This window comes from Alligator mississippiensis, chromosome 8 (assembly GCF_030867095.1).
Source record: "Alligator mississippiensis isolate rAllMis1 chromosome 8, rAllMis1, whole genome shotgun sequence".
NCBI classification, from domain to species: domain Eukaryota; kingdom Metazoa; phylum Chordata; order Crocodylia; family Alligatoridae; genus Alligator; species Alligator mississippiensis.
In genome coordinates this window covers 72,904,232-72,927,875 of record NC_081831.1, presented here as the reverse complement: position 1 = coordinate 72,927,875, position 23,644 = coordinate 72,904,232, and the positions used below count along the sequence as shown (strand labels likewise).

Below are 23,644 nucleotides of genomic sequence, written 5' to 3'. Positions count from 1 at the left end.
GCCGCTTCCGGCTCGGGGGGGAGGAGGGGCGCCCCCTGCCGCGGCGGCGGGGAACAGCGGCCGTTGCCGCGCGCATGCGCAGTGCCCGCCCCCGCGCGAGGGCTCATGGGACGTCCCCCCTCACCCCCCCCCAACATGGCGGCAGCGGGCAAGACGGCGCCGCTCCCTTCCCGCTACGGCGGCCTTGGCGGCGGCTTCCTGGGGGCGAGGCTGCCCGCCGCCGTGGGGGCCATGGCTCGCGGCCTCCGCCAGCTGGACCGGGACACCTTCCGCCGGCTGCTCGCAGGTACGGGCCCCCGCGCGGCAGCAGCGCAGGAGCAGCCACCGCTGTGCGAAGCGGTGTGTGTTTATTACGAATTAAACCGAACATAACACTCCCTGAGCATTTATTTTTAGAAATGTGCGCAGGCGCTTTGTATGGTTGGGGGTGGGGGGCACGGCTGGGGGTGCGTGGGGATGGCGTGTGGATCGGGAGCTGCGAGCCATCGGGCCGGGCGGTCTTGGCGTCCAGCCCGGCCCCAAGGCGCGCGGCTCTGGGTCCACGCGCTGTCAGACCGAGCCAGCCCGCTGCCAGGGGCCTCCAGCGGGGAGCTGGCGGGCTCGGGCCTCCGCACGTGGCTCCGTGCTGGAAACACCGAGCCGGACGGCCCGGCCCAATGGTGCACAGCCCACACCCACCCACAAACCCCCCCCCCCGCACTCGCCCACATACACACCCATGCCCGCCCGCAAACCCCACACCACCACATATCCCCCCCCGTGCCCACCCACAAACCCCTAGCCAGCCACACACACACCAATGCGCACCCACAAACCCCACACACCCACCTACACGTTCTTCCACACCCACCCACAAACCCCAGGCCCAGCAACACACACACACACACACACATACATGCCCACCCACAAACCCCATGCATCCCCCCATGCCCACCTACACATCCCCCCATGCCCACCCACAAACCCCATGCCCAACCACACACACACACCCATGCCCACCCACAAACCCCATGCATCCCCCCCATGCCCACCTACACATCCCCCCCATGCCCACCCACAAACCCCATGCCCAGCCACACACACACACACCCATGCCCACCCATTAACCCCATGCATCCCCCCCATACCCACCTACACATCCCGCCCATGCCCAACCACAAACCCCATGCCCAGCCACACACCCCACAGCCCTGCACATCCCCCCACACCCACCCACATATTCCCCCATGCCCACCTACAAACCCCACGCCCCCCTGCTGTCCTGCAGGCAGGAGCTCCCCTCCCTACTTTCCCAGCTGTCCAGTCACAGAGCTGTGTGCCTCCACGTCACGGAGGCAGAGGCACAGAGGCCACTGTGGTTAAATTATACAAAATTACGCAGTTATGCATAGTCATGCCTTTTATGCGCAAAATTGCATGGGCGCATCATAATTGCATCATTCCCCAGGGTGTAACTTAGGCTTTGCTTGTAGGGACCCTGTGTTAGCAGCTGTGAAACTGGCTTTTTGTCATAGCAGCACCCAGGCTAACAAGTAGGAGCTTGCACAAGGCAGCCGGGCAGTTTCAGGGCTGCCAGTCCCTCAGCGCCAAGTCCTGAAGCACGTTGGTATGCTCATACTCAGGGCAAGTATGTGACTTCTCAGCCTTGCAGCTATGCACTTTAACTGACTAAGCTGCCCTCCCTGAACTCCTGCTCTGGTTCAGCAGCAGTCTTCTTTCTCGTGTCTCCAACCCAACCTTTCTATAATGGTCTGTTCCCAATATTCTGCCCAGGCCACTGCTTCTGGTGTTGGTGTTGCGAAATTTTGGGAGGGGGGTGTGTTGTGGTGCTATAGAGAACACATTCGTTGGTTGTGTAGAGGCCCCGTGATTTCATGAGAAAGTTGCTCTCAAGTGTTTCAGGCTCTGCCTTGTGTGCAATTTGTAGTTGGAGCCGCATGCTAACTCCTCACGGGGAGGAATTCCTCGCCAACTCCATTCAACAGCTTCGTCCCCTTGTTTCTCCTGTTCTTTTTGCCAGAGTGTGGTTGTGGCTGGTTCTGGCGTGGTCAAAAAGAGGACAAAAAGCTATTTCTCAATGAGAGATGACAGCGCTGGTTGATGTCCATATAGCAGGTGGTGGTTGTCTAACTCTTGCACCTGCCAGTCAGTCACCTGCTACTTTCCTCCTGCGGTGAGGGGGCGCTGTGCCATATAGCACATAGGCAGGGAACAGGGGTGGGTTTTAAGCAGCCTGTTATAATTCTGCATGTATCATTTAGAGCAACGTCAATATGTTTACTGTGAACAGCAGTGGTAAAGCTTTAATGGTGCATCCAATCTGCAGTGAATCCTTTCTACTGCAGGGGGAGCAAGCAAACAATCTTTCAAAGAACCTTAAAATGAGATGGTGTAGACAGCCTCCCCAGGCTCCCTAGACTGCTGGTGTATCTCCACGTACAAGCAGTGAAAGCAAGCTGTTGGAAAACGAGCAGAGCAAGCATGAGTCTCCCCGAACCACCTCTGGCTTTGGCTGGCATATAAAAAGCTGCCACGTTCTGCAAGCCGCAGTTCTGTCAAAGGACTGGCAGCTCATAAAGGCACAGTAGGTTTTCGAATGTATTGTGCTGTGCTGAGTCTCATGGTTAACTTCCACATGACAAACCTGTAGACAACCCACACATCATACTTGGGGGTTATCCCCCAGTGGTATTACAAGGCACATTAAATAAGTAATTTCTCTGTGAGCACACAGGAAGGACATGTGACCCCTGACTCACTGGGTATGCATTCTTGACTGGTGCACTATATGTTATAAAAGAGAACATTTGAAGACAAAAGGTCACACCGTTCAGCACTGGGAAAAGCAGTTTTTCACTTGTTGGATAACTCGTTTGCATCTCATTATTTGTTAGATTAATTGCTGTCTGTTTGGCCTCAGAAACATTCCTAGACCATATCTAGAGGAGAAAAACAGGCTGTGTTGTTTTAAAATACTAGCTCTTGCTGTGACTGACAAAATTTTGGAACAAGGTGTTTCATTTCTAGATTGGACAAGTTGGGCTTTAAAAACATGCTTCCTTGATCACAGGCCGATAACACATTTTAAGACTCGTTTTATTTTCCTAATCTTGCATGTAGGTTCGGAGAGATGATATCAGAAGAGACACCTTTGCCATTAGTGTGAATAAGAAATCTTTCTAAGCTACTTAAGCAAAAGGGGCATCTTCCCCCTTCTCTCTTACAGGCAATCTTTAGGGCCAAGCTGTTTTCAGGCATTGTGGGAAACCTTTTAGAGGTGCTGGCAAATCTGTATCAGGTTTGTCCTGCAGATAAATGTGGAAAATGTCACTCTCCAGCTCTGACCTGGAAACTTTTGTTGCAATTAAAGTACGTTTAAAAGCATTAAAAAGGAAGTATATTTATCCAGGAATAGAAGCTGGTGGTGAGCAGAATCCATTTAATACCATGAGAGAGGGTGGCAGCTCAATTTAAACTTTTTTTTTTTTTTACCTTACCATGGTCCTAGTCTTAAGATTCAGTAATGTCTCCTCACCATTTTTACTCTTTCATGTTTTATTCAGAAGCCTATATCTGGAGCATTATAAGTCTCTAATTTAAGGCCCTAATCCTGCAACCAGATCCATGTGGGCAGACATTTATCTTTCCCAGTGGTGCATCATGTGGTTGCAAGAACCTGCCCACACAGTTCACATTGCAGCAAAGAGGCCTACAGGAGAGGCAGAAAAAATGTATACACGCCCATCTTCTTTTATAAGCCATTATGTGTATGGAAAATGTGGAAAAATAATTACATTCTGAAGGTTGAGGGGAGCCCAGAGCAGTCCAGCTACCAGTGTCTCTGATGCAACCTAGCAGTAGTACAGACTGCTCTGGAAATGTACTTGGTATTGACAGAGCTGAAGAGGCAAAAGTTTACCTTGTTCTTCCCCTATTCAGTCTTTAACCTCCATTGAGATTGCAACAAGGGTATCACTTGTGACCCAATCCTATCAGAATGCTGATGAAAAGCAAGTTAGTTCTCTCAGTCCCGCTCCCAAGGAAACATGAGCTGGGGATAAGCCAGAGGATATGAGTGACTTGGTAGTCACTACACGCTCAGTCAGGTCTAAGCTGGCCAGCTAGCAGTAAAATCTCTGCATCCCTTCTCCAGTTCCTTGAGTAACCATCCTTTCCCACTGCATATCTGACAACTCCTTTCTAAAATGCCCCTCCTACATGATCAGCCTGAGCTGCCCTTGCAAAGTTTTGAGGTCAGACTGACCCAGCAGACGATGACTTGTGCTTGCAAAGCCTAGGAGTAATAGCTTAATAGCAGAGGGGATAAAGGCTAGCCTTCTCATCCAAACCAAATTTCAGACAGTATTTGTGCTTATTCCCACTCCCAGAGTTTTCCCTTCTTTAAATGAGTTTCCTGTTCATTTCTTTGTTGCAGTAACTGTAAGTGCATTGGAAGGAAATGATTGCAAAGACTCTGTGCGGATGATTGCAGAAAATGCCGATTTGTCAGAAGAGCAGCTTGCTGTCCTCATCTCGGGCATGTACACGCTCCTCAGAGAAGCCTTGCGCCTTCCTCTACCAACTTTCAAACAAGAAGTAAGTACTAAGAGTACTTGGTAAGTATTTGGCAAGTTCAGGTTATGTCACTTGTGAATTACTGTATAAACTCCTAAACAGGGGGACTTAGCTTGCAAAGGTTGCTCCAGGTGAAAGTAGGTAGGAGGAACACTGCTAGGAATGCATTTACTGTTGCTGATCTTTATCTTGTCATTCTGGTTTTTTTTAAAAAGCCCTGAAAGTCTGGATTTACCAGCTGCTCTTGCAGCACAGCATTTAGGTTATGGGAAAGATTTATGCGTTTTGTTTTCTACTTTAATATCTTACATTATGGTGCTGTCATTGTGCTTATCTCTTTTGCTCTGTTGTATTGCAGCCTCTCACTTCCCTTTGGTTTTAATTTGTACTTTCTCCTGGCATCTGTTTTCTCGGCTTCGCAATAATCATTTATATCCACTAAATATATGCCAAACTGTGCTGCCAGTTTGCTTTTCCTTTCTTTGTAGGAAGGCTGGTCCACTGCAGCGAGAAGCATCACATACAGGCACTGTCTGTTGTCCCACTGTCAGTTTGAACAATTGTCCCTGCCTTGTTCCCACCATTATTCTTTATCACCTTGTTGATTTATTTCTATTTTCTTTTGTAGCTTTTAACTTAAATTTTGCCTTTTCTTACGTGTTGTTTTCTGATTTAATGTGCTGCCTATTAGGCCTGTGCGAGTTGGCAGCAGTCCCATCTGGCTTCAGATATGGCCGCTTCAGATGGCTGCGATCCAATCCAGAGCTCCGGACCGGGTTTCTGCCTTGATCCCGCCGAAGCAGCTCCAAAACTTCAGAGCCACCTCTGAGATCTGGCCGTAGGGTATAACAGGGAATCAATTAAATATCTATAACTTTGTTATTTTTGTCTGATTTAGATGAAATTTACAGGATTGGTAGTCTCTGCTGAGAGCATGAAACCTGCCAAGTTTCAAGAAGATAGGTGGAGGGGTTTGGGAGGAACTGTACCCTAAATTCTTGAAAGCCAAACTCCTGTCACAGCTGTGTGTTACACCACAGGGAGGTCAAAACTGCAGGGATGGTAGCTCTTACTGAGGCCACAAAGCCTGCCACGTTTCAAGGAGATCCATGGAGGGGCTTGGGGGGAACTGCATCTCAAGCTGTGGACAAGCAAAACTCATGCCATGGGTGACACTGTGTGTGTTAAGGCGCAGCGGAGTGACAGCTGCAGGGATGGTGGCCCCTGCTCTGACGCCTGCCAGCAGTCAAGGAGATCGGTGCAGGGGGGTCCTGGGGCCCTGGACCCCTAGCTGCTGACAGACACAACTTGTGCCAAGACTGTCTTGGGGCAGTTAATTGTCTGTATTGATTCTTTCCTCTCCTTAGCCTGGTTTTGTAGGTGTTAATTGATTCTTGTTAAGTCGTTATCTAGTAGCTAGGTCTTGTGTATTGAGCTGGTCCCGGAGTCCCTCAGCAAGTCTTGATTCATTGATTGGTAACTGGTAACACAGTAGCTTAGCAGCCAGGCCAGCAGCAGTCTCCCCCCTCCCCGCCCCAAGCCAGAGAGTCAGTCCCACAACCACCCATGGCACCACTTTTGCCTGTCCGCAGCTTGAGGAGGCAGTTCCCCCCCCAAACCGCTGCACTGATCTTCTTGAAACTTGGCAGGCTTTGTGGCCTCAGTAAGAGCTGCTACCCCTGCAGTTTTGACCCCCCTGTGTTGTAACACATAGACGTGACAGGAGTTTTGCTTTCAATAATGTGGGGTACAGTTGCCCCAAAACCCCTGCACCGATCTTCTTGAAACTTGGCAGGCTTTGTGGCCTCAATTAGAGCCACCACCCCTGCAGTTTTCACCCTGCTACATTGTAACGCCTAGATGTGACATGAATTTTGCTTTCAATAATTTTGGGTGCTTTTCCCCCCAAACCCCTGCACCTATCTTCCTGAAACTTGGCAGGCTTCATCCCCTCTGCAGAGTCTACCACCCCCAAAAATTTCATCCAAATCGGACAAAAAACAACAAAGTTATAGATATTTTATTGTTTCCCCAGTATACCCTATGGCCGGATCTCCGAGGCGGCTCCTAAGCTCTTTGGGAAGCCTAAGGAGGCCAGCGCTTCGACTTGGATGTGCTGCTTCTGACCCTGAAGTGTCTGAAGCTTCTCCGGATCTGAAGCTCTGTCCGAAGCCTCGCACAGCCTTACTGCCTATATTAGCTGTCTGGTACCCTGTTATCTGCATGTTCTCTTATCTGTGCACAACCAACACCAGAAAGTGACCCGTCATTGTGGTTGTAATGTGGTTATGTTTTCAGTATTCAGAGCTTATTTTTTGCTACCACTATTTTGGTCTCACTGTAAACACAGGCCACAAAAGTGTTTGTAAGAAAAGGAGCACATAATTACTCCAAAAGGAGTATTATTAGCTAGCTAATAGAGAAGGAAAGAGGCTGGCCTTAAAACTAAAAGGTGGAGTCTTCAAAAGTTTCCAAGTGGTCTAAGAACAGAAGTTCCACACATAGTTGATTTGTGCTGCTAACTCACTTAGGCATGTCCAAAAATCTTATCCAGCCAGCATCCTTTCCGCTGTTTCTGCCCTAATACAATTTTTGGGAGAGCTAGTAAGCAAGTAAACACTTTTGTTCTGGTAAAAATGTTAATAGTTGATCAGTTTTCAGTTCCACCTGGTATAACATGGCTCATTCTTCATCTTTACAGGTTTTCAAGGAAGATCTGAAGGATCTCAGGTTTGTCCATTTATTCACCTATTTTGTTTTCTGTAATTGTTCTTATACCTGCTTTCCTGAAGCGAAACACACTGCTGTCATCAACTTTGTCCATGTTTATATACACATTATATGTAATTTGCATATTATACTTTTCCCAGTGAGGTCATAAAAAGCCAAGAGAAATAATCAGATGTTGCACAAGCAAGCTGTGATCTGACACTGATCTCATGCAGTTAATTTCACGTGCTGGGCAGACAAAGTGATTTATTCTTCAGTATAGGTTATGCAATTGTGACCAACCCCAAAATGTCACCACCTCCCCACGTAGGTTTATTTTTTTGTTTTATGTTTGGTAAGACAATGACACTGATTCAGGAGCTGAGGAGCTGGCCTACTTTTTTTGTTTGTTTGTTTGAAAGGACAATGGTATAACACTCGTGAAATCCTGTGCATTATCTGCCTGCGATTGCTTGTGCTAATTAGCCAGCAAATCATAATGCTTGTCACAAAGACTTAACCAAAATCTGCATTGGCCTATTCAGAGTAGTATCTCTGTATAGGTCAAGCCCTAAAAGCTAGTTCTCACAGCACAGTAATGATCTCTCTGTTTAGTTGCTGAGTATGGCAATGTAGAGGAATAAGAGAAAATGCAAACTACGCTCTGTTTTTTATACATATATTTTGTGCTGCTATGTTGTGCCTGGGTCCTGGGTGCTTTACAGATGTTCACTCAGCACTTTGATCTCTGCCCTTTCTAGCCTCTAGTTGCCAGCAATCCCAGCTTGGTCACTGGAGTCCTGTCTACCTCGAAGATCTCATCTAGCCTCCAGTCTATCCCTCAATTGTATCTTTTCAGCTCCCAGACCTCTGCCATCTCCATGCCACTCTGTGTGCTTGGCACCTTTTCATCAAGGCCAACTTGTAGCCCTTGCCCCTTTGGACATTTCAATAGGTCCATTTTAAAAAAAAGAAAGAAAGAAAAATACAAAGCTCTGCACCCTGGTGATATTTGACTTTCCAGTCCTGGATTGCCTGCTGTGTCAGGCAGCACAGAATGAGCTTCTTCTTTATTTTATGCAGTGAGTGCATTCATTGTGTCAAAACAATAATAATGAAAGTGCCTTCTCCTCTATTGGAGGCCTCCCTCTGTGAAACCTTCCTGGGTTATCATAATTCAGTCTCAGAATCAGGAAGGATCAAGGGGTACTGACTTCCAGGCTTCTGCTCTCTCCATGCTGCTCCTGCCTCCTTGTGCTTTTCCTCCCACTAACAATTTAATCATGTTGTTAACAACAGGAAGGTCTTTGTGACTCAGCCCAAGCGTCTCTTGTTCCAGAAAAGCACAAGAATAGTGATACACGTATCTTGTTGCTGCTGTTAACCTGGTTGGCAGAGCCTTAGAAATACCCCTACCTGTTCCTTTATGCTGCCTTCAGGCCTTGAAATTGATGCTGCTCATCAGTCTCTGGCACCTTCCTGTAATTCTAATAAGCTTGGGCCAGCTCAGTCCTGGCACTTTCAGAATGATGAATGAATTTTTTTCTGAAAGCTGTTGCTGCTCACCATGAAGACAGTTTGTTTTCTTTTTTAAACTGAGCAAATAACTTTGTTCAGCTCACAAGCAAGTTTCAGGCATGCTAGCTCTTTGCACACCTCTGATTGATTGGCATGGGAATGACATTCCCTGTGTACCTTGCCAAGAGACAAATTGCCTATGTGCTTTCACGGGCTCCCACAGAAATTTCTCCATCTGCACTGGCTCTCTTGGGGCGCTGAGCCAAGATTTTCCAATAGCACCAGGATTATATACATGAGGAAGACCTGTATTTGACTGAGAAGTTTGTTTCCCTGCAGTGAGGCTGAAGAGTGTTTTGGCTGGAAACAGACAAGCAAAGGTCTTGAAACTGAGCAGGTTAGCAGCTGCCTTCATGCTCTTTAGGCCCTTACAGTTGGTCCTGGCCTCAGCACTTCTACTGGAGGAGACGGCAGGGTGAGCGAGCCAACGTACAGCTCATTATGTTGCTGCTGGTGGCTTCCCTGGTGGTCATCCAGTATTAGCACACCAAACATATACGGTCTTTGCAGCGGGGACAGTAGCCGTCTCAGTTTTTCTATCAGTTTTGCTTGGCAGGAACGGAGGCTGTTGCATCAGTGGGAGTGAGGCAGGGAAGGTTCTTGTGTGCAAGCTGGCAGGCAGTCTGGGAACATGGGATAAAGGCGTCCTCACAGTCTCCCGCCTGTCTGTCAGTTCCTCCTCCGTGCATTGTTTTTCATCAGATGGTTTGAAAAATGATCACTGTCTTCATCTCTGCCTATGTGCTGTTGGACCAAGCTATTCAGCCTGTGACTGGAGAAGCATGCAAGCTGCTTGATCCAGTGCTGGAGTTCATAGGCCAGTGGTTCTTATTAAAATAATGAGTTATATTGCAGAAAGAATGCAACTGCAAAGGTGGCATGGCTCTGACAGCGTGTTTGTGAGGACTACTCAGTGCTCTGAGAAATACTACTGGGGCCCCTTGCAGAGAAACAGCTGGAAGAAGGGGTTTGTAATAAGTGACTTTGTTTCTCATTGAGATGTAAAGCATGCAGTGCCTGCACAGATCAACAGGCAGCGTTTGCATTGTGGGGGTCATTGGCAAGAACAAAGTGCGTATCCAGCCAAACAAAAAAAAAACGTTTCTCATTCCACCCTCTTCCGTCTTGCCCCATTTGCCAACAATGGCCTGCCTGCTAGTATAAATCAGCCTTCTCCTGTGTCTCCTTTAAGAAGTGGTTTTAAACTCACCTTTTCCATTAAATTCCAAGCCAAGGGCCATCTTCCCACTCTGGGAAAGTTGCTTATAAACATTTGCCTTATCTTCATCTCTGCAGACACCAAATCTGAGAGTTGGAACGTTTCCTGTTTGCTTTGATCATCTGCCGTAGGTGGCCCTGTATCAAGCTGTTGTGTAAATGATTACTGCCTTGCTCTCCATGAATATGCATATTATTAAGTGCTGTGACCCAGTCTCAGAGATTCCATTTGGTTTCTTTAGGTGCCCTTCTTTGTAATTCTTCCTTTTTTTCATTCTAAGATGGAAGTGACATTGAAAAGTGGTGTTGGTTTGGATTTTTAAAGCACCTGGTTTTGGGCTAGTCCTGCTCCTGCTAAAGGCATTGCTCAAACTCTGTAGAAGAGTTAAGCAAGTGTTAAGCACCTTTGAAATTCCTATGTGCGGTATCTAGCCGTCCGCTGTATTGACTGAGGCTGTCCAAAGTAAAAGGGCAGGTTGGAACAGGTTTCTGAAGGTCCTGGAGAGGAAAGGTGGTGGAATTGTGGTGGAAGGGTTCCTTTCAGTGGGAGTAAACCAGACTATAAATGATTTACTTCAGAACTTTTGGCAATTCTAATCCAAAGAAAATATTAATTAAATGATTTTGAAGAGAGAGGAGAGTATATCTGTGGTTGCAGAACACTTTAAGTATTTATCTCATACTGTTGACCTTTTCTTTAAGGATACCAGATGATTTCATCGCAGACTTTGCCAGCGTAGTCTTTGGTAACAGGTTAGTATTTTTATAAATCCACTTGTAGCCTCTGATCAAAGACCTAAAGGTGTGTGACTAAAATTGTATCCCTGGTGAAGTCAATGGCAAAAGTTTTCAGTAGGGCCAGAGTTTTAACTCTGTAACTCAGACTCTGCTTAAAGTAACTGCTTATGTTTGTTAATGGCTCTGCAGAAAGCAGCTTTCCTTGTCATATTTTAATCCTTCTGCAGCAACGTTCAGTGATATCCCACAGATAGCAGCAGTCCAAATACAGAAATACCTATGCGTGTAGAATTTTTTTAGAACTCCTGACTCCAGTTTTTTCAGAACTCCTGAAACAGGAAAGGTTCAGTTTCCAGTCTCTGTAGTCTCTACCTCTTTTGTTCAATATGATTAGGTTTAGACAGTATCCTATCATTTACGTTATAAGTTCCATGGATTTCAGGGGTTGCCTTTACTTCTGTGGTTGGTTAGTGAGGAGCACACATCTGTAGCAAAATTAAAAATGATGATTGGGATTTTCAAAGCACTTCAGAAGATTCAGCCACAATCTGGCCCTCTGCTTTAATGGGAGAAGTGTAGTTAAATCTCCTTTGCTACCTTCAAAATACAGCTAGTATTATTCGTAACTGGGACCAGATGACAAATTTCCAAATTTTAGCTGTTGGGTAGAGTGGAGACCATTAGTTCTTTTGAAAAACCCACGATGATTTTAGTTTTGTACCTTTCTGCCAGTCGGATCTCCTCAGATTTCCTCTCACGTAACATCTCCCAGTATTTGTAAATGGCCTGAACTTGCATATGTGATCTTCTCTGTAAGAGCTGTGGACTGCTGCATTTCCAGAGCTGCTGGCATTTTTTGTTTTCTCCTAGAATATTTATTTTTTTCCTTTAGGCTCTGAGCTCAAAGTAAGGACTTCCTAGGAGCAGGAATAAACCTTAGTTGTCTCTTCCTGGCTTCAGATTGCTGCCTGAACAATGCTATGTTAGAGGTGAAATGTTGCAGGAGAGGAGGCATTGGACCATATGCCTAGCTACATGTTCTTTACCTTCTCCCATTGCTTTGGAGAGCCTAGTTTTTAACTACCTAGAACAGAGGAAGGGACTTCTCAGACCTTGTATGACACCTAGGCAAATCTACTGCTGAGTTCTATGTATTCTTACTGAATTGCAAATGCGTGCGAGACATTTCAATGGGAATGGCCTCAATAGGGAGAAAAGTATCAGCATTTTTGGTTGAGACTCGATCTGAACTGGATCCTTTAGAGGAATCTGTTTTGGTTGAATTGTCTCTCTTCCTGAGGCCTCTTGCCCTCCTCACACAATTTTTGCACATGCGGTGGCAGTTCCAAAACTTCTAAGAATTTAAAAAATTCTCTTTATGCACCTACAGCTTCAAGCTGTGTAGATGAAGCAGGGAAAAGAGCATATCACATTGGACTGATAAACTTCAAGAAAACTGCTTTTGAGAGGGCTTGGCATAGATTCTTCATCTTCTGATGTTTGTAGCAAACAGCACTGTTTCATTTTTATCCAGGCACTGAAGTGTGAGGTCATGGCTTAGGGTGCATCATGTAGTCTTGTATCTGAGCCAAGGGTGATTAGGTGCTCTCATACAAGAGCATAGTCCAAACCAGGCTTCATGTACACGGTATGCCTGAGTGCCCAAGTCCTGAATGAGCTGTCCAGAAGCTGCTGTTTATTAGTATTTACCTTGATGGGCTAGTCACTACATCTAACTTCTGAGACTCGTGTCAGACATTCCTCTGCTATACTTCTATGATGTGTCTGGAGTCAGGAGACCTATTCTGCTAACCTATCATGCTATTGCTCTGCCCATGTTGCCTCCTAAACTGACACCTGTGTAGCCACCCTAGCACTGTGCCATGAGCAGTTTGGGAGACAGCACTTACTAGCCCAAGCACTGCTCTGTATGAACGTGGCTGTGCTACTTGCAATTCAGGGGGTAGCACACGTGGCCTAGCATGGCACTATCTGGCATAGTAGACAGGCACTGATGACTCTCCTTTGTGTGCTTGTGCATGATGTCCCAAGTATGATATGGTGTGTTCCAGTTTGCACTGGGCTGCCTCACTAATATGCTCCCAGTAGTTTCTGTGGTCAGCATTGTGAGCTGAAAATGCTTGGGGTTGTTGATGCATAATTTCTGCCAAAATTATATCCATCTAACTCAGTTATAAAAACAGGAGCCCCACTAGGAGCCATGAAGCCTCTCTGAAGTTAAAGGTGTCTTGATTAGCAGTCTTTGCAAACTCTGATTTCCGTATCATTGCTGAAGCTCCATTCCTTTCCCTTTGGCTGCTGCATGTGTTCTGTCACCTTTTCTGTGGTGCTTAACACATCTGCTTTTCTATTCCAGCTGCAATTGTCATGGGAGGGAGGAGTTGAGGGCATCAGTAGAAACTGAGACAGAGTTGCAGGGTTAATTTATATTTAACAGGACCCATCCCAACTGCTGGCTGTAGGGTGACAAGTAAGGTTCTGGCAGTCCAGAACAAAGCTAAAGCTCTGAACTTGGGTTGAAATTTCCAAGACTTCTGGACTACTTTGGTTCGCATTATGCCTTTACCAGCACTCACTATTCCTTCTCTCTTCAAGCAGCTACTGCATGACTGATTGAGAGATCCTTGGTTGACTGAATTGTGTTCAAAAAGGAGAAAAGGATTAGCAGCATGACTATTGTAGAGGTATTCTTCCCAACTAGACAATTCCCTGCAGCAGTCACTGCTGAGAGAAAGCCCATTCCTTTTATTTAATCCTGCGATGACTATTTCTAGGCTCTGGCTCCTCTTGGTTGCACCCAGCTGTGTTGACCTACTTCCTTTTCACAAGCTGAACATGGGTAAGAGCCAGCTGAATTATTTTCTCTGCCTTGCTTTTGTCCAGGCATGAAGGGTGTGTCTCATTTTGGAGAAAGGGGAAAAAGTGGCAAATTCCTTCCTCTTTACAGTACTTGCTCTACAGACTTAGGCCTATCACTATTATCCACCTCTATTTGATGGCTAATTTCTTTGGACAAATTACAAGCAGACATCATTCAAACTGTACATGTGCATCCAAGGATAGACCATGCATCCAGAGCCTTGTTTGTGAAGAGAGGATTCCCTCCTGAAATGAAGTCTGTAATTAGATTGTCTAATGCCATGGATAAAAAATGTGCCAGTCTTTATCTACCCCCTCTGCTGCAGTAGCCTTGAAATGGCCTGTAAATAACTTCCATAGGCACAAGGAGATTGTGACGTTCCAGGGGGGAAGAGTAGGTAACAAGAAATCCACACTAGCTCTCCAGCAGTCCTGTGGAATGACCTCATTCTCAAGATGTTTCTCTGCATCTAAAAAAGGAGAGTCGTTTTGTCTTCATATCAGATTTGGCTTGTTTACTTACCCTGAGCTTAAGATGCTATTAAAATTTTAAAGGCTGTCATGCATCTGAAGTGTAATCACTGTCAACTGCATGTTCTTCCAGAAATAAACTCGGATGTAATGAGTTAGACTCCTGCTGCATAATGCCACGTGTGAGAAGCCAAAACCTTCACTTACTAGAATAGTCATAAGTCATAAAATCTGTTCTGTGCAAGTGTTGCACAAGGCATTTAAATCCCATCCACTTGACATGCTCAAGCAAGAGCCCATAGATGACATTCCGCTACATGCTTCAGACTCTGCCCAGATGTCAGGATTATCCCCTCCTTATGTAAACCTGATGTTAATTGACACTAGGCACCCTTTGCTACTAGAGCACAGTGTGTGGCTGCTGATGGGAAAGCACAAAGGGGGGCTGATTCATCTTAATTGTTATGCCTCGCTGCTTGAATACACTTTTTTTTTTCCCTTTCCTGTCTGCCAGCACTGACCTCACATGGAGATAAAGGTATATTTGCAAAAGCATCCCAGCTGGTTAGCAGTACCTTACCCCTTAAACATGTATTATTCCCACTGTGATTTCAACACTGGTCTTTCTGGTGGCCATATAACAGAATGTTACTGTGGCCTTGGGCTCCTGGCATTGCATACAGCAAGTCAAGAAATGCTTGGTTTTAAAAAAAGCTCGTGTCTAATCTGAGTGCCACAGGCAGTCCCTTTAAAGCCCATGAATTTGTTCAGACTGTTGTGAATGATGCTAGACCAGAGAGTGGAAACATTCAGTCTTCATCCTTGCTGAGGGATTTTATTTTCCCTTTACATTTCTGTCTTGGGCATTTGCATTTTAATTGTCCTTTTCTGTTTTATCTTTCAGGCGTCCTGTTCTTGAAGCCACAACCCTGAAACAAGCAAATAGTTTGCCAAGAGTCAAAGACTTCCAGTGGAGGGTGGATGTGGCTATATCTACAAGGTAAAGGAAAAAATCAATAAGTTGCATGACATCTGGAATGGTGTTCCAGATCGAAATGTAATTCTGGAGCATTTTATCAGGACTGAGCTATTATGAGTAAGTTGCATGGTTAGGTAACAAGCAAGTCAGATTTTGTATGTGGCTTCTGCTGCTTCTGTTTGCATCATTTGCTAATGTAGCCTTGCAATTTTATGTTTCATTCTAATTACTTTTGTTTCAAAAGTGTTCATACTTGTAGCACTCCTCTCAAGCTTTGGGGCCTCTTCCAGTATTTTTATAATGTATAGTCATTAAGAAATGTAATTAGTTTGCTTCCAGACCTCCATAATATTGCAATCCACTGCTGTCCTTCCAGGCTGCTAACTGTACCCTCTCTTCTCCCCAAATACCCATAAAGTAAAATGATCTTTGCAGCCTGTGCAAACGGTTAATGACTCTGGGTCCTCCTTGGCCAGCATGAAAATAAAATAATGTTTTTTCTTTTAGGTTAGGGGCATCCTAGACCTAGCACATCAGCTTGCTGCAGTTATGGTAATGTGTGGTGCAAGGCAATATAGGATGTCCTTCCAATAAGCTGAATTCATCAGTTTGAGGCCTCAAAGCTCAAGGCCAGTGCTTTGTCCTTTTATAAGGAAGACCACGGACAAGCCCTCAGCATGTCCTGTTAACAATCAGGCTGTTTGGCTGCATCCTCTGACTAGTGCCAGGGTGTTGCCCCAAGTGGACTGCATTACAGTCGTGTTAATCTCAGGATATCAAAGGTATGGATAGATGTAGTCATTCCTCTTTTGCTCCCTTTACCATGCACAAGTGGGAATGAGACTTTCCATACTAGCCTAAATTGCATGCTCATTTACACCGAGTGGCCCTAGCAGCCATTAGTGGAGTGGGTACAACTCTCTCTCTGATCATTTCCCTGAACCTCAGCCAGTCATTTGAGCTCCTGCCTCCTGTAGATGTAGGGTCGTCCATTCAGCTATTCCAGTGGGATACTTGGTATTATTTTCACAGTGCTGACACTGTAGCTCAGGTTCCCCTCCTTCAGGAAGCCTGCTTGGCTCACTGAATGAGAGCCATCCAAGCAGAACACTTGCACGACTAGATGCAAGCTTGCTCTTAGGTGGATAAACAATCAAATGTTCCCTAAGTCCTCCCCCGTATACAGGAGGAAAGCCATTTCGGAATAGTTACGTCTGTTCTTGCTAGGGACTCCAAGGCCTTGTGAACAGCACCTCATCGTTAGCCGCACTGAAGACAGCTGGCCGATCTTACTCAGCATGGACACGTTGTCTTTAGCTACAGCCAGGGAAGAGATAGCAGCTGCTTTTTCAACTTATATCTCACGTCCAAGTCTAGCCCAAGCCTGGTTGGGCTCAGGGAAATTGGCTGCTAGGCCATCACTTTCTCGATGATGATTTCCCAGAAGTGGGCAGTCCAGTCTCACTCTGCAGCTGAGTCAGTCAGCATGATTTGAGCTAGACACCTATAGGGCATCACCAAGAACCTAGCCGCCTACCCTTCATGAGGAGACGCTAGTGCCTACCACCAGCAGTAGACAGTACCGTCCCACCACTGTCCTCTATTCACCAAACCCACGTCTGGTCTCTCGTACTTGGGAGCAACCCAAAGTGAGCAATATTGGCAAAACTCAGCCAGAGAAGGGGCCTTGTCCAGGCAATCCCCTGCACCCATAGATGTAGCAGTTTTGAATCCAAGCAGCCTTACTTGCAAGCTGTACAGAAAACTCCTGAGAGGTGTTGGTCACAAACCACTGGCCAAACTGAATTCTAGCTAAGCTGATAAGGCATGAACAAGTAAGCAGTGTTCTCAGGTGCGTTCTGAAAAACCTCTGCTGTGGTATCAGCATACAGGAATTTTTTTCCGTAAGACAGCAAAACTTGCAGCCTTTGCCTCGGTGCCTTGAGGGCCACAGGTAACAGCCTGACGTTTCTCTTTCCAGATAAATCTGAGATAATGTATTTTCTGTTCTCTGTTTTCCTTTTTCATTTTCCTTTGCAATCAGCCTTCCTTTAGGAATCTTTTTATATCATCTGGCAGCAGCCTCTGCTGAGAGGTATTGCTTCGAGCTCCGGTGCTTGTCAGTACCTGACCTGGCTTTGGCAGCATCTGCTGACGGAACCAGCCCAGAGATGACTCATTCCCCCTCTTGCGGCCATCGATTATACTCTGGTGTAAAATAGCAAACCACAAATTTAGCATGGTCTCTGGGCAAACTTGGTGGCCCAGCTTACACTTTGATTGAGAGTCCAGGAGGTGTGGAAGCATTTCTTTATTGCAATAGTGCATGCTGGCTTAGTGCTACTTAGCAAAATGGGACCCAGGCTGTTTACCTGTATAGTTTATTCTAGTAGCTTTGGGCCACTCTCCCATAGTTGCAGGCCTGTTGAAATCAGCGGAATTACGTTTTGAGTTGACTTAGCCTTATAATCTGTAATGATTACAACAAATTTTCTTTTGCCTATAAAAGTGTTCCATTAGTCTACTACTCCAGCGTTTAAGTTAATTCAGTAGGACTCCGTGTTCCTCTGAATAATTTGGGGTAGTTCATATAAAATATGGTGCGCTACTGAACCTATTACCCAATAACATTCTATTTTGCGGCATTTTTGCTCTTCAGCATCTGTCCTACTCTGCAGTTATGTTCTGATTGAGATGAATTCTGAATGAGGTTATTGAGGTGCGGGGGAGGGATCCATTTCAAACAACTTTAATGGTTAACTTGTAGTCTTGAGCTCTTATTGCTGGAAATATGCACTATAGTAATGCTAATAACATACCTAATTTCAGCTCGCTGGCCCGTGCATTGCAGCCATCCATCTTAATGCTGCTGAAGCTTTCGGATGGGGAAGCTCATCGTTTTGAAGTAAGTGTCGTTAACCTAATGGATTAAAAAAAAACAACTTCTACTTTCTCTTTAGAAAACTGAATTGCTGTTAAAAATGTTAGTCTTCATAAACAAAGCACTGTCGTGGGTTTGTTTTCTTCAGGATATTCTGGGTTCACTGCACTACACACACAGCGTATAACAAACACAAGCCAAAATTATTTCATATCATGTTTTTTGGGCATGGCTTTTAAACTTAAATTGTTAAAAGAATATCAATCACTCCAGCGCACTATTGTATATCTGATGTGATTAAATCTTTATGGTTTTATTATCAACTTTAACCTTCAGACATGATGATTGTTTTTGAGAGCTGGAAAATTACTGAGGTAGTTTTATATAACACTTGATGCAGTACTGACCATGCTACCTGCTACCACGCCTGTTTCCCTTTTATGGCAAAAGTAGCCTAATTTTTTTTTGCTCTGTAGCACACATCCTGCTACTGGAAAGCCACAAGAAAACTGAAGCCTTTTTACTTCAGCTGATACAGTGGCAGTATCTGACCTTTGTATATAATGTCTTGCCTGAAAAATGCCATGAGTTTGTCCATATTTTTTCCCTTTGAAATAGAAAGCTACATGCTCTGTAAATAACACTGTGGCACACACAATAGTTCAGCATTTTCCAGGCAAAAATGCATTGTTAAATTTGAACTATTCAGAGCTTTTGGCATTAGTCCATACATTAGTAGTAAGTTGGAGGAAGAGGAAATGCTCCGGGTAGTGGATTAAATGTGTGGATTTTACTGCGTATAAAAGAAAAACTGTTTTGCAGAAAAGGCTGTAACATAAAACTGCTTGGAAAGGCAGAACTGTTGCTAAACTGGGAAGCATTGAGGATGTCTTTTCACAAAGGATGAAAGTTTACCCCCCATTCAGAAGGCCCAGAGAGAGAGCCCTGAACTCTCAGAAGAGAGTTTGCCTGGGACTTAAGTGGAGCATGGACTTTGAATGTCCCCCTACCAGAATAAATGAGCAGGCCTAAACCTTACTGGTTCTGTCTTTCTTCGGTTCCTGGGCTTGGACCTGCATCTGGAGCTGATATTAGACATCAAAAGGGGCTGTTGCGAATACAGCGCCTTGTGCTTCTTTAAGAATAGTGGCCTCCTGTAGAGGAAATTAGATCTGCTACCAGCTCTGCCCTGGGCGAGCAGATTGCTGGGCACGCTTACTCATTTTGAATCCTGTCCTACCTGCTGCCACCCATGGAACTGGCTGCATCTGGCATTTCTGTAACTGGCCGATGTTCTCCAGCACAGGGTACCATATCTGAGAGTCAGGTCGTGTCTTGGATCAAAGTACTGCCTTTCAAGCAGGCAAATAAACCTTCTTAGTCACCTTCCCAAGCAAACTGGCTATGACTGTCCTGCTTATGGAAGCTTATTTTTTTGGACTAGAGTATCAAGACAATTCATTTTAGGGATTTTTACACCCAGGAGTGGTGTCTTAAAATCTGCATGCCTCGTGTTGCATGCAAACAGAAGTCACGAGCCCTTTGGTCTATTGACCTGTCTATCAAGTCACATCTGTTGACACCAAGAGATTCAGTAAAGCTGCAGGGGCTGCAGAATTTTGCACTGTGATTGAAGTGGAAAGAATGTCATGCTTTTACAATCAGGCTGCATGAGAGTCATAAATTAGGTGTCAGGTTCCTCTAACTCCTTTGGTGTCCACGCCAAGCCTGGCAAAAGCATGACAGGAGACTCCATGCATAGGAGGAACTTGTGCTTGGGGCATGTCTCCTCTGCTGTCACAAAAGCAGGGTAAATCAGCCCATGCTGAGCTCCATGCTCCAGTAGCTAGACTGCCACCAATATACAGGGTAGCTTAGGTGCTGTGACTGCAGTATAGACATACCTCAGAAGGACTTAGACATATTTAATAAACGTCTCTTCCCCATTAGGCTGCTTAGACTTAGTGGTAAAGGAAGAGGTGCAAACAAGGCCCAAGGTGGGTAAGATCTGTGCCACCAGATACAGGCACGTCATTCAATCAGTCTTGGATTCAAGGTCCCTGTGTTTTGGATGTACCAAATGTACCTGTTTGGAAATCTGCATATTTCACCAGAAATTTGCCATCTGACTGTTTTGTGGAATGGTGTTTCTGTACTGTAGTCCTACAGTACTGTCCTGGGTGGTGTTTGGGAGTGCTTTGCCTTGCCAAGTGCTTAAACGAGATTTTGTCCTAGTACTGGGTAGCCGTGCCCACGTTTCACTGTACTGTACTTGTTAGCCCATGGGTTTCATTACATGTCGGTGCTGGATGACGTATGTGCTGACCATTCATGGCAGCCAGGCACCACTTCTGAATTTGGCTCTGAAGCTTCTCTCTTGGTTGAGATAACCTGGGCATATTAGTCTCCTCTCATGTTTGCCATGAGTCTGGCAGGAAGGAGAGTACAGTGATGGGTAGATCAGTCCTCTAGGCAGAGCTTGGTTATCGTGAAGAGACCTGTGCAGTGTTTCTTGTTGCTCTAATCCCAAAGGCTGGCCTCTTTCCAAGGTTTCCTCTTCTGTTGCACCTGCCGTAGCTAATCATAGCTGTCCTTAAGTTGCTCTGATTTTGCTGTGATGTTGCAACTGCCTCAATTTTCCCATGCTGTGCTCTAAAGAAATGCCCCATGCTTGCTTTCCAAGTATTCTGCCCCTGCACACCAAGGCAATAGTACTTGGCTTGTGGTTGGTCTTTTTTTCAGTTGTGGATGCGCTGGGGTAAAGATTGTTATCCGGTGAATAGATTAAATGAGATAGAGAGCTTTGGTTCATGCAACAAGTCACTGGCAAAGCTGGAACCAAAACTCAGGTCTCCCGAACTTGGAATTCTTAGACTTGTACAATTCTTGAAGCCCTGTAACTTATCAACAGGACCCACACCATCGTTTGAATAGGTCCTATGCTTGGCTGCTGATGAAGGCACAGACCAGGGTGGGAGCTACCTTTCTTTTTCTTTACCACTTAAAATTAGCAAAGTTCCAGCCTTAAGCCATTAAGAGCACCCAATGTTCTCTATGCAGAGAAGATGCATTGGGCAAAATGCCCTTCCAGACTTGCACGCTCTGGTAGTGGACTTGGCGGGAGATGGGCTTACCCTGCCTAGGTCATGGACAGGACACAACGGTCCTTTTACTTAGCAGCGAGAGCACAAACCCTTCTTTTCAGTTCAGAGATTAGAAAGCCAGAAGGGGCTTGTGGTCGTGCAGTCACACAAGTCATAAGCTGTTCCTAAGTTAATTCCCATTTGACCAGGAATGTATCATAGAAAAACATTCAGTCTTGACTTAAATATTTCCAGTGATGATGAATCCATCTCAACCATTAGTAAGTTGCAAAGATTAATCATAGGTGCTGTTAAAACTCTGCTTTATTTTTTATCTGAATTTGTCTAGCTTCAATTTCCTACCACGGTGTCTTGTCACACCTTTGTCTGCTCAGATTGAGCCCTCAGCTATTAATGGTTGCTATAATCCATGCCAATATGCACCTTCACTACTGGATCTTGTCCAGAAGGCCCCCTGGCTCCCACTTTGGTCCACCTCTAGCCAGGCACAAAACTTGTCTTGTCCTTCAGAGTCCAGAGCCTGCTACCACGCCACCTGTTTCACTTCCCCGCTCTTGTCCTTCCAGCCAGTTTTTTTCTTCCAGGCTTCTAGAGTGTTGAAGAGGCTTCTGCTCTCCCTGTCGCCTGGGATGCAGACACGCATCACCTGTGCACTAGGAGCAGCTGGGGAACTTTGGTCCCAGCATTTCAGGTCCTTTTAGATTATCCTCTGCAGAAAGCTGATGCTGCCCTTCAGATCTGCAGCCCCTGCCTTGTACATTGTGTTTAGGCAAACAGCCTCACTGTCATTTCACTTTTCCTTTAGTGTAGCTTGTTTTGGGAACTTTCTTTGCTATGAGTCATTGCTTGTGTGCATTTCTTGATGCTGTCTGGAGAAATTCTTCAGCTGTGCCAAAAAGAAAAGGGACCCCACTTGCTGCAGGATTTTCCACTTCCCGCAGCAAAATTCCCATGGTTGGCCTGACACTTAGTGTTTTTCACCAGCTGTTTTTCCTCTCTGCACTGTGCGCAATAGCAGTGTTGTTGTTGAGAGGGGAGAGCGTAAGAGCCACAGCTGCACCCTGACTCCCACCCTCTCCCCAAATCAGTCCTCAGACTCCTTTCTGTGCTATCACTCCCCTTGTCTTGGTCCTTTCCTTTATCCATTTTCTTTGCTTTCCAGCCATGTGTGGTCCCTTGGAAAAATAGGATGCTGTGATTTGTTATATCTTTGGGAATATATGAGCCTGATGGTGTTTTTCCCCTCTCCCCAGTTGCCACAGAGCATTTGGTAAATGCATATGTGAACATTCAGATGTTATGTAGAATTGTATTAGCCTCCGATCCTTTGCTTAAAACCTGCAGAACTGCAGTTTCAAAGTATATATTAGACTGATGTTCTAGAATATTTTTATATCCATATGCATGTCTTAACCAGATGAATTACAAATCTAATATAAATCTTCTATATTTCAGGTGCCGGTTGCAAAGTTTCAAGAATTACGGTATAACATTGCTCTAATACTGAAAGAAATGAATGATTTGGAGAAAAGAAGTGTTCTGAAAATCCAGGACTGAACCTTTCAGCTAGTGAATGAACAGAGCAAGTCTGAAACCCTTAAAGAGAATTGTGAATTGCAAAATGAAGAACCAGCACCATTTTGCATGTCTGTATTGTAACATTAACATTTCTAACGTTGCTGTAAATATTTTTCAATTAAAGTGTTAAAAGCCTCAGCTATTGTCTCAGGATTTATTCTTCTTCAGAAATAAATATACAAAGTAATAATCCCTGTTTGTGAGGACTTTTGCATGATTCATCAAAACATTTTTTAAGTAACTGTCTTAAGAGATGTAAGAACCGTTTCTTCATGATTATGATTCATTGCTCTAATTATTTTAGAAAGCTTGCTACCGGAAAGCTTCATCAATATGTATCATAAGAAAAGCTTTGCAACATCCCAAATTAAAAAATGAAGAAAAAAAAAAACCCTAGCTGAAAACTAGCATGACAAATATGCAATTGATGGTTCCATATTAGTCAGTTTGCTGTTTGTGTTCTCAAAATACATGCATGCTCCATAAATGACTGAGAGGCAAACCATCTTAAAGGGTAATTTAAAGACAACTGGGAATCTGTGGAGAAATAGAGAAGAAATCCTGGTGCATGGGAGTGCAGAAAGCCTGTGAGAGCTTTCAGGTGGTGGCTGGAGGTGACCAAAGGGGGTCGTAACTTGGTGGATTTCCAAGCGGGGATTTATGTTGCTTGTTTCACATTGTCCTACCCCTCTCAGGTAGCGCACAGCCCCGAGGATGAAAGTTGGCAGTACAGTAGTGCCTCAGATCCTGATTTAACACATAAGGACTTCGCAAAGCATGTGTGTAACTCCCCTTTGGACTCAGAAGAAGCATAAGCATGTATGTAAGGGTTTTTCTGAATGTATGTAACGGTTTTCCCAACTCTGTGGTTAAGTGAGCTATGGTACTGGAGAGGGTGTGGAGGCTGGGCAGCAGCATGAAGAGATCACCACC

At 45.2% G+C, this 23,644-nt stretch overlaps 1 protein-coding gene across 1 annotated transcript; it reads left to right on the top strand.

Moving 5' to 3' along the window:
- The first annotated feature begins 109 nt into the window (after positions 1-109).
- Positions 110-22,849, top strand: COMMD5 (COMM domain containing 5). Its single transcript, XM_006277380.4, has 7 exons — positions 110-286; positions 4,436-4,596; positions 7,277-7,305; positions 10,783-10,833; positions 15,074-15,169; positions 17,978-18,053; positions 22,589-22,849. Exons 1-7 carry the CDS (start codon positions 136-138, stop codon positions 22,688-22,690), a joined length of 666 nt encoding a protein of 221 aa, XP_006277442.1. The 5' UTR covers positions 110-135; the 3' UTR covers positions 22,691-22,849.
- Positions 22,850-23,644: the final 795 nt, after the last annotated feature.

Bases quoted from the DNA above. Each gene is read 5' to 3' on its own strand.
- COMMD5 (XM_006277380.4), top strand. From the start codon at position 136: ATGGCGGCAGCGGGCAAGACGGCGCCGCTCCCTTCCCGCTACGGCGGC. The intron at 287-4,435 runs GTACGGGCCCCC...TCTTTGTTGCAG, and splicing joins CTTCCGCCGGCTGCTCGCAG to TAACTGTAAGTGCATTGGAA. The intron at 18,054-22,588 runs GTAAGTGTCGTT...TCTATATTTCAG, and splicing joins GGGAAGCTCATCGTTTTGAA to GTGCCGGTTGCAAAGTTTCA.